Source organism: Augochlora pura, chromosome 4 (genome assembly GCF_028453695.1).
Source record: "Augochlora pura isolate Apur16 chromosome 4, APUR_v2.2.1, whole genome shotgun sequence".
NCBI lineage: Eukaryota > Metazoa > Arthropoda > Insecta > Hymenoptera > Halictidae > Augochlora > Augochlora pura.
Window position 1 is genome coordinate 26755442 of NC_135775.1, and position 10947 is coordinate 26766388.

Below are 10947 nucleotides of genomic sequence, written 5' to 3' on the forward strand. Positions count from 1 at the left end.
GGGATTTGAATAGTCTGGTCTAAGGGAAGAATGGAAAACGGAAAACCAAAATCCGTCTCTTCCGTTCCGGTTGGGAACAATGGGATAGAAAAGTGATTTTGAGCAGCTGAAAAGTTGAGCGGGAAAGTCGGTAGCAGAGATAAAGGTATAGGCCGTACTTTATATGGCAATAATTGAACTGCGTGACCCTCTTTTTCTCATTGTGATCGTTTTCCAACACGATTATTATATATTATGTATTACTGGACGCGGTGCGCGTTCATCGACGAAACAGTTGAACGAAAGAATGATAGGAAGAAAGAGCAGCTCGTTTCGGCACCTATTTCTATGTATGATACACGAAAGATATATATCTCAGCAATATGCATACATACTTACGTATACACATACATGAATACATATTATAAACTGACGGGAAAATGTTTGAGAATAGAAGCGCAAAGTGTACCGAGTACAGGTATACATGTTTATGGAACGTGAATGTGAATGCGAATGGCGAGTGCGATAGCGTCAGAAAAGTGAATCTTAGACAAAAGAAACTCGTATTTCGATGTGCGTGTGTGCGAGTGCGAATTTGGATAGGTGGCTGTGATTATTGCGTGCAAGTTGTTCGAGCAACAACAACAAAAAAAAACCACAAAAAGATGGCATGGGTGACGTGAATAGATAATGCGTGTGTCGCTTGGGTGTGTTGATTCTCACTTGTTTTACACTCGCGCACACGCATCTTTTAAACACGTACACCGTATGAAGAACATGCATACTTACGTATATTAAATATAATGTAATGCTCTATATATATATACATATACATATATCTATATATATAAATATATATATATACATATGTGTGTGTGTGTATAATATATGCATCTATGCGAAAAGAAGTGCGCGATTCTATGTTCAATTTGGTACTGGTTCAAACGAATTCTAGACAAGTACGTATTGAGAACGATCTCAAGATCTCGATTACGTTTATCATGCACGTACTAAATTCAATGTAGAATGGTGCGAATGCGATATAAAATAAATATATAAACTCTAAACTATAAATTATAAACTATAAAATATAAAGTATGAAATATAAAATAAAATATAATATAGTATAATATAAAATAATATAATATAGTATAATATAATATAAAATAATATATATACTTCGCAAAGTATATTATAATATAAAAGAAGAAGAAGGGGAGGAGTTTAAGATAGATATTAGCGGGTAAGAGTAGTTGAAATAGATATATAATTGATGTATATTATATATGGTGTGGAAGGTCTGCTTTTTTCCGATTGTAGATCGTTCGCATTATACAAAACTTGTAGGAATTTTCGTTCGAATTCTCGTTCCTTATTGATTTGTTTATATCTCTTTGAAACCTACAAAATTTATCACGATAGTCTGCCAAGCAAAACGTGATAATAATGGCCTAAACCGGAGAAGAAAATAGTAGCAGCAATCAGATAATAGAATTTATATTATTTTTTTCGTTTCTTTTCGAACGAGAACACCGAACGATGCTCGACAATCTGAAAAGGCTCACCATCTAGAACACTGAAATTGATGTATTGAAAAGAAAAAAAACATAACTTATACAGAAAATAACATGTAGGTTGTACGGCAAGAAACTATCCAAGTACTCAACGATAATAAAAACAAATATATTACGTATAAAAGAAGGCATATATTTAAAAAGAATAAATAAAATCATCTGTGCATGAACATTATATAGATGGAAAAATGACATAGCAAAGAAAAGGTATATAAAGTAAAATTGAGTGTGAATCTCTCCTGCAAACACATAATACACTTGCATACACCACACGCGCGCGCCCGCACACACATATGTGTGTGTGCGTGTGTGTGTGTAATAACTATAATAATAATAAAATCTCGTAAAGATATGAAATATATTATGCTCCAATACTCATTTACTGTATTTGTGAATTTACCTTTCATTTTCATCCGTTTCCCAATATTGATGCTTTTTCATAACCCGCAGAAGTGGATGCGAGTTCACATAAATAAATTGAAAAAAAAGTCAAACCAATAAAAGGAAATGACTGTGAAATTAAAATCAGAACATTTCTCTGTCAAACAGATTAAATACTTTATTGATTTGCTGATATCGCTTCAGCAATGTATGTTAACAATTACGCTCTATTATCGTATAGTCGCTTAGTCTTTTCATTTGTCGTTAAACGAACGATGCTGTTTAAGGTAGTTGCATGAATACATAGTATTCTTGCACAATTTACCGTAAATACAGAAATTTAATTATCGAACTGGTTCGATGTACTAGAGTATAGATAAACAAAACCGATGTATAAATGGCACAATCTCTATCTCTCTTGCCATGTCGCGTGCCATATTCGTGAATAGAATATCACATAAAATTGAGCGGTTTTTCGCTCTTGTTCTTTCTCTCTCTCTCTCTCTCGCACTAAATGTCGTCTACTGCACTCTAATCGCGTATACTGCGTTCTCTAAGATCACATTATAGATTATTATAACCACTAATCATCACACTCGCCTCGAAAAAATATTTCCGACAAGAAGTACACATTTTTCCGTAACACATCATAATAAACGATAAAAAAATTGTTGAGTCTTTAGTTGTTCTCGATATATTGAATAGTATTGTATAATATTTATTCCTAAGAATGAAAAATTGTCGATACTGCAGCTTAACAACTGATCGCAATACATGACTCGTATAACCTTGGCTATGGTCGCACGTTTGCAGGATCCACGATTCACGATTTAGAATTTGCAGTTCACAATTCTGTTGTCATATGTGACGTTAATGCTTGGACGCGTGTCGCGTTGCAACTTTTACATAATACATGATCATCCAAAGGATAACAACCGCGTCCTTCGGAGTCTGAAGATAAAACTAACCCGCAGTCTTCACATTTGTAACACTGAATATGAAAACTACGATCGAGAGCCACGACTCTTACGGTTTCATCCTGGCCTGGTTCTGGCATTATTGGTAATTTGCATACGCAACAACGTGGCGCGAATTTCCTGAAACATAAACGATAAGTATAAAACCTTATCTATATATTATCGCTGATGCTATAATTATTTTCATGTACTATGCAATGAGAAATATTGTTTACTTATGAAAACATTCTATGCAGTGTATCTGATTGGTAGCATCCACCGTGAATGGTATACTGTCCAAACTCTGACCGCAAACCACACATGTGAAACAAGACGGATGATAAGGTTTTCCGGTGGCTCTTAATATTCTATCGAATATCGGGCTGGCGCAAACGCAACATTTTTCCAACGTGTTCAGATAGTCCTTCTCGCAGTAAGGCTTGCTCTCTAACGAGAAGAACGGTTTGTCCCGCAAGTTGACTTTACAAACGTAACAACAGAAACAATCGATGTGGAAAACTTTATGCATCGCAGAACACCCTTTGCCTTCGACTTTGTGGCCGCATTGCGCGCATATTCCATATATGTCATCGTCTTCATCATTATCCTCCACTCCGTGAACCAACAAGTCCATCAAATCATCCACCTGAAACAGAATAACACTGTAAGATGCGAATAGGCGTCATAATCGAGGGGAATCGTACGAAATGATGTCGATGCGAACATACTTCCTTGACCGGTGATACTTTCCCTTGCTGCTGAGTCGATGTAGCTGATCCGTAGCCAGAATACATGGAGTAATTGCAAGACAACTGAGACGGTGGTCTAGGATTGATCGGTTCGTATATAGACTCGTATGTCGAGCTGGATTGCGAGCTTGTCCCATAAATATCGTTTGGATAATTATCCGAAGGAAAGTCAGTTTGATAAGTAGCGCGTCTCAATTCGCTATAACTAGAGGAAACAGGACTCGGCGGAGGTGGCAGTTCGTCCGGTGGCGGTGGAAAAGAACTACTTGGAACGCAAGGAACGTACTCTGATAATTCCGGTGGCGGTGGCAAATCGTCTGTGAATGCAATCAAACAAACAAGTTTACCTATCTTCTTTCGATGTATTAATTAGATAAACGGAACTGCGTTCTAATTCTGAATCCGATTACCGTGAGCTGGAGCAATATTGCAATACGTGTTTTCTGGTTTTGCATTCCACTGAATATTACTATAAATAATATCGTTCTCAGTCTTGTTTCCTGTTTTACTCTGCATGCTCCTTGGAGGCTCTATGTTGCTGTACACAACATTTCTCGCCGATGATCTTGAATGATCCTCGGCCGGAACTTGGGGAGCCGGCAGATTTCCGACGTTCGAGTAGAAGTTCTTCTCATCGTATCCATATTTAGTCTCGAATTTCTCATTGGCTTGACGAGGGTAAAAATTGTCGTTGTTCTGATAAAGTTTAGATGTATCTTTTCCGTTCGTGGTCGACGACAATGAAAAATCGTTCTTTTCTATGTTTATAGGCACATATGGAGTAGAAGAATTTGCATAAAAGTTCGACGGTTTTTCGTTTGTTGTAGAATTATTGAGTACCGTACTGTACGACTGTACAGATCCTCCCTTTAGCATGTGATTTTGCATCACCTAAAATTCAAACGTATATCAAGGTTGATACCAAAGATGGTCTCCAAAATGTAGTTTAGAATTTAGTAAAATTTTACCATAAATGCACCCCCGTGAGAATGGAGCAAACATGAAAAACAGCATAAAATTTTGTAAGTAACAGCACGATTAATCAACCTTAAAAAAATACTTTTCATTGTATACTGACCTGAGACTGTGATTTTTTTGGTTTAGGTGGCACAGCTGGCCCAATCTTTTTGCCAGGTTTTACAACTTTTATGCCATCTCCATGATTAATTTGCAAGTTTGCGATTTGTTGCTCCAAATCATTATTCGACATTGTTCTGAAACATAAAATTCAAATTGTTTGTTACATAATAACGTAAAACATTCAACGATAAACACTAAATCTTGAACTGATACCGTTGAACAATTTTTTAGGCTCACCTGGTAAATTGGTGGTACTTAATGCCCTTGATAAAATGTTCTCGTCCAAGACGTCTTCTATAAATCTTTTACAAATATGAGATATTTGTAAAAGTTGGTACAAAATATGCTGCGTTAAACGACCGTGTCGTTTAACGTGTCGAGGCTGAATCACTGGCTGATACGTCCCTTATCTCGGTAACTTTCAAATTCCTTTATATTGACTTTTATGCTTTGTTGTAGACGTCTTTCACGCCTGCGATATTACACATCCGTGTAAGAATTCGAAAACAGCAAATCACGATTCACTAACAAAACCAGAATCGAAACGAATCATTTACAACTATATATGTATTCGGTTGTGGAGATACATACACTATACATACATGTATGTTCTATACGTATTCACTGAAACGCACGCCTTACCTAGAAGTTTACGTTCTTCGCTACACTGTGCGCACGATTTACTACAATTTGTACGATTCACCACGATTTAACACGGCTCAGCATGGCGCTCAACATACAGGCGACAGTGAACGGTAACAGCGCTGAACTACCGATTCCAATTCCATTTGAGAGACGAGTGAGTCAAATCTCAAACCACACCCTGCTGTGGCTGTGACTCGCTTGTATATGTACATACGTATGTACATATGTACAAATGTACATGACAAGCGCGCTCAAGATTTTCACAGAGACGAACCGCATTTTTTCCGAAACCAAATTTCAGTGCGCATGCGTTTCCAAGTATTATACATATACGTATGTACTACCTTCGTGCTAATAGATTTATCGAGATTCAATTACGTACGTATAACTTAACACGTGCGTAGAATAATCATTCGATGGTGAATCTAGCGATCTTTCTATGCCTCGCATCAGCAATTTTCGTAAAATTGTATTTGGCTGATCTATGGATTTAGATACCTTACACAGGTACCACTATGTGTTTAGATCGATAGATTGCACATTGCCATCTCGATAAAGTAAACAGAACAGGTGTCCTACAAAAATATCTACTGTACTTGTGTATGTACATGCATATATACGCGAACGAGGGCTCTAAACAAATCGCATTCGGGCATGGCCGCGTGTCGACTGGTCCACGAGAGACAACGAACAGGACGGGAGTACCGAAGAACAGTAAGAGTACGGACACGGACTAACGAACAAATAGAGAATCGGTGTCCCCACTACTGGTTCCCTATCACCGTCTCCCACACACAAAACAGGACGTATTTTGAAGCAGTATGTATGCGCGTAGCTACCTATACTTGTAGGTAACTATTTTTCGATAAAGATAAAATCATCTACACGTCGTTAGTTATGTATACAAAAAAATGTGTATACATATATCATGCTAGGTCAGGACGGTGTCCTGATGTAACGTAGATGAAAAATTTCATTGTTTTAAGAAAATTATCTAAACTTGTCCGTGGCCAAAAAAAAATACAAAATCGGTAAAAAAATGCACTGTGTCGATGTCGTATAGAAAACTTTGTTCGGCAACATTGAAAAACGTAATTACTGTTTGGTTTTCTTCACACGTTATCAATATAGCGGATCATCTTGAACCATTCTGTGCACTTGACTTAGTTTTTTATTCCCTAATTTTGCCGTAATTATTGTTTTTGGGAGTTCTGCATATGCGGCGCCTCTCACGGAGAAAACCTGAAGCTGCGTTCGAATTCCGTGCAGCGCCAATTTGTATAGTGGGAAAACGCTGAAACTGTTAGCCAAGTTAACGACAGTCGATTTTGGCTAACAATTTGAGCGTTTTAGCACTGCACCAGTTGGCGTTGTACGGACCCCGAAAGCAGCTTCAGTTTTTCTCCGCGAGAGCCGCCATACAGTTGTACAAATCTGTCAAAAACAGGATCGCCTAGGGAGTATTAATTTTGTCAAAATTAAGGCATAAAAAGTAAACTAAGGACGCAAAACTGTTCAGAAGTATGTGTCGCGGCAATATTTTCTAATAAAAGCAAACGACATCGATAGAAAATTTAATTAATTAATATACCAGATAGCCAAACTTTAAGGTGCAATTGTAATTATGTCTCGTGATATTGTCATTTGTTTTTGATCTACCGTATGTCGATGATGGTAAAGAATTTGGAAGCCATAGTTTATTTCTGAATGCTCTAATTCGGCGATGTCCGCGGAAGGCAAACGGGATACGAGACACAATGGAGAACCTGAGACAACCGGTGTCACCGCCACTCGGAATCTCACAACGCAGTATCGCAGCGATTCCAACGTAACTATGGTATTTTTTATCAATAAAATTTTTTTTCCGACAAATTCCCGTACTATCTTCACGACTACGGAGGACTTGTGGTCGGTGTCGTATATTTGCCCGACTGGAGAAACGCGGAAGCTTGGAAGGGGGGAACACCGACGCGTGAAAGGCCTCTAAGTACATATTTCTATGTCATTATTGGACGGATTACTACGAAATAAGATGAAACTAATTATTTATTCGATAGAAATAACGATAGGAACGAATTCGAAATAATCGTAACTATAACGTATTTCTTATTTTCGAATAAGTAATGGATAACATCGATCAGCGCGCGTCACGCGTGACACAAACTGGTAGGTAGGTAGTATCGCGATTGAATCGTACGCGTTTCGACGGAACGCTTGGTACAAAGGTAAAGAGTAACAGGTGAAACGGTAGGATAGAAGAATAGAGTGAAATTCGAATAAAACATCTCGAGGACACTCGAAGATACGGACTTGTATCAGCAGCGATCTCAATTTCGCTAATGTTAGCCTGAATATCAACCCCCGTCGATCACGAACACAAGATTAATCATCCCAGGTTCGTCGGTGAAGTCGCTACCGAGCAAACTGCGTATACGCCAATGCGAATCTATTAGATCAACCTTGATGTACCCTGATATGCGATGATACATCTAGGCGCATGATCGTGCGATTATGAAGTGCAATTTACTCGCATTAGTTACGTGAGACAGAGACGTCTGTGTTACGATTAAATTGCACGATATGTGGGAATGCGCGTGAAAACAGGTAAATTGATGTTTCATTCACTGATCGTGATTCGAGGGATTTCAAAGTCTCCGGCTAAGTTATCCCCGAGAACCGATGAAGTATGGAGACCTTGCCATCTATATTCTTTTTAAATTCACCGGCAAACGTGAACGGACCTTTGGCGAGTCGACAGATGCGACAGCGAAAGAAACGTTCGTCGTTTGATTCCGCACCATTCGAGATTTCCGAACGGCATCGAGAAAGTCTAATCGGAAGAAAATTATTCGCAATTATTGATTATGTTGTCAATTTGATTACAACACTTGTACGTACAATCGTTTCGATGTTAATTCTTGTCTTCGTCGAGCTGCACGATGCTCGATACCTGCGCTCACGTCGGTAAGGGTACCGACAATCAGATGCATGATAAACTTGGACATATAATTCATACTATTGTACATGTGATTGCTTTACATCGGTTGTTTGTTCACTTTCTTTGAAAATACGAACTGATAAGCCGCATCGGTGAATGAGAACACGATCAAGCAACGAGTCTCCCGATCCGCTTGTAAATTCTAACTGCATTTGGAATGTAGAAGGCGAATCGAGATATGTTTGACACGACTCACCGTAATTTCTAAAACCATCTCTGTCTCTCTCTCTCGAGAGAGAGGAAAAGCAAATGGATTTGAGCCTCTGTTGTCAGCTACTACGGGACAGGGATAGTGCCACGTAGACCGTGCGTCTCGAGATAAGGAAAAACGTGAGAATTTTTAGTCGAACACTCACGAGCAAAACACATAACAATGTTATCGGGCATTTCCAGGATCTTCTCGCACATCTTTTAATCGCAGACGCATCGCTGTTCTCGATTAATACCCAAGATTTCACACTTCCTCTACTCGATTAGCGAAAACATGATAAACAAGCGAATCATCTCGAAGGAACTCGAATATATTACGGCCGACAGCTTTGTCAAAGAAATGGACACGTACCCGCGAATGAACTGTTTACTATCTACTGTTCGAACCGATAATGGTAGTTTGATTCGTATCGTTCTCTCGGATACGAGCCGACGCGTCGCGTTTCGAAAATAGTGGCCAACACCGGTCACTGTTTGCCAACGGAGAGGAGATTTTCGCGCTACACGCATACTAGTTTTCTCCGTCTGGACTGCGTTTGCTCAAGTGCTTGAAACAATTTGCTCGCGCCGAAACAAATTCGCGGATCGATAACCAGCCGGGACATTTGAAAACACTTGTGATTTGTCGATCTTTTGATTTCTTTTTCCAGGAAAACCGCGAGTTTTCCGGGTTCCGCGTAAAGCGGCGCGCGCATAGTCACGACCACGCAAAAGAGATCGCAACCCTTCGTCGCGATGTCGTAACAGCTTCGCACAATTTCACGTTACAATATCGATAATAACTAATCTTCTAATAACTTTAGGCTTCCCAAAGACTGTCACCGTTATCCCAGAAACGTCTGAGTTACCGGTGGCAAATATGTCAATCGACCGGTAACTTTTAAGCCCCGATGATAATCGGAACTAAAAAAACGTATACCGATCGATCAAGTTCGACATGCACGTGTCGACGCGAGGGCAATAAATTGCGAATGCGCCAGCGGGTCGCGCGTGTCAAACTAATCCACCTTTTTGAAAAAAAAAAATAGTTTCGCTGTCGCGCCCGCGAATTATGTTGCCGAAATCAATCGATTGCGAAACGAATATCGTCGTCCGACAACGTTGACTCGCCGAGAGCGCAATCGATGTTTTCAGAAAACACGAAACGATTTGCGTCGCGCAACGAAGCGAATACAGCGAAATTTTCATTAACGGTCGGGCGTTAATTCGCGTCGTAGCTCTCGGCGGTGTAAAAATCCGAGTGCATGTAAGTCGCGTAATTTGCAGTTACTATCGCGATTCAACCTTTACCTGAAAACATTGCGGAACGACGCGAAGCTAACAAGGAAAGACTTTGGACGAGCAGCTTGAAACGAGAAACGAGAACGTTTGAAAACTTTGCAGGAACCGTCGCAGCGAATTGTTCATCTGTAAGGAAAATTCGGACGTGGTCGACGGTGACGAGAGTTTGAGGAAGATGCGCCCGCTCCGGGGACAGAGTTGCGCTCGACTTTTGCGAGCGGCGCGGGGCGAACCGTGTACCGAACCGTGTACCGAACCGTGTGCCGAACCGCGTGCCGAACCGCGTGCCGTTCGCGTGCCGTTCGCCCCGCGTCGATTTCGTGCTGGACAGGGAACAATAGGATCGTGATTCTTCGAATTAGGAGAACCGGCGAACCAAACTGGCCGATTGCCGAGGAATGTTTCGCCGCGGTAAAGGGTAAGTAAATATCGATGCATGGGATCTATCGGCGACTGGTACACACCTGTTGCGGTACAGTTGCGTCTGTAGAAAAGCGAGCAATTCTCGATACACGGATGATTAGGGTATCGGAGAGGCGGGGATCTGGTTGCTCGGCTATGCAGAGGAGGGAGGGGCCATTCGTGCATCAGAGTCCAGGAACGATACCGAAGCCGAAGCCGAAGCCGAATGGCGCAGTGTTGGCCGGTGCGCGGCGCGAAACAGGTGATAGTCGTAGTCGCGGTGCACTGGGAAATGATAGATCCGATAGACCGATTTTCGACGTTCGGTTTCCGCGCAGTGATCAAAATCGAGGGCTCCTCGGCACATCTGCCGAGGTTTTCGCAGCCGGTTTAATATTCCTCGACCGTCCGTTCTCGCATCCGAACTTTCGATTCGACCACCGAGGCCTTGTTCCGCGCGAATCGTCGCTTCGTCTCGCTCCGTCCCGCGACACACGATCGAATCGAAATTGATTTTCGTGCGCGTCGCGTTCGGCTATGACGTTCTCGTCCAATCTTATTTATTTTCCGAGATCAGCTTGGACGCGCTCGAGCGATCGTAAATTCTTTTAACGCGCTCTTATTTATCTCGAGTCGGCAATTTTCGACTATTCTGTGCCAGGAACGCGCGCGACTCGCGCAGCTTGTACGGC

The 10947-nt window shown here is 40.8% G+C and overlaps 1 protein-coding gene across 6 annotated transcripts; it reads right to left on the reverse strand.

Moving 5' to 3' along the window:
- Positions 1 to 1201: 1201 nt before the first annotated feature.
- Positions 1202 to 5961, reverse strand: Zyx (lipoma-preferred partner zyxin). 6 transcript variants are annotated; one of them, XM_078178036.1, is made up of 7 exons: positions 5747 to 5961; positions 4957 to 5243; positions 4718 to 4853; positions 4050 to 4506; positions 3619 to 3956; positions 3127 to 3536; positions 1202 to 3031 (listed from the first exon to the last, which is right to left on the reverse strand). In XM_078178036.1, the coding sequence occupies exons 3-7, from the start codon at positions 4847 to 4849 to the stop codon at positions 2779 to 2781; spliced, it is 1590 nt and encodes a 529-aa protein (XP_078034162.1). In that variant the 5' UTR covers positions 4850 to 4853; positions 4957 to 5243; positions 5747 to 5961; the 3' UTR covers positions 1202 to 2778. The 6 variants fall into 6 exon arrangements, with proteins under 6 accessions (XP_078034162.1, XP_078034163.1, XP_078034160.1 ...); XM_078178037.1 differs by lacking the exon at positions 5747 to 5961 and adding an exon at positions 5362 to 5649 and having other exon boundaries at positions 4957 to 5191; XM_078178034.1 differs by lacking the exon at positions 5747 to 5961 and adding an exon at positions 5362 to 5649.
- Between the last annotated feature and the right edge of the window lie 4986 nt (positions 5962 to 10947).

What these genes read in the sequence shown, in the direction of transcription:
- Zyx (XM_078178036.1), bottom strand. Translation starts at nt 4,849, where the DNA reads ATGTCGAATAATGATTTGGAGCAACAAATCGCAAACTTGCAAATTAAT. An exon ending in CAAAAAAATCACAGTCTCAG is followed by an intron (nt 4,507 to 4,717) that starts GTCAGTATACAA and finishes CACATGCTAAAG; the next exon opens with GGAGGATCTGTACAGTCGTA. An exon ending in TGCATAGAATGTTTTCATAA is followed by an intron (nt 3,032 to 3,126) that starts GTAAACAATATT and finishes TTTATGTTTCAG; the next exon opens with GAAATTCGCGCCACGTTGTT.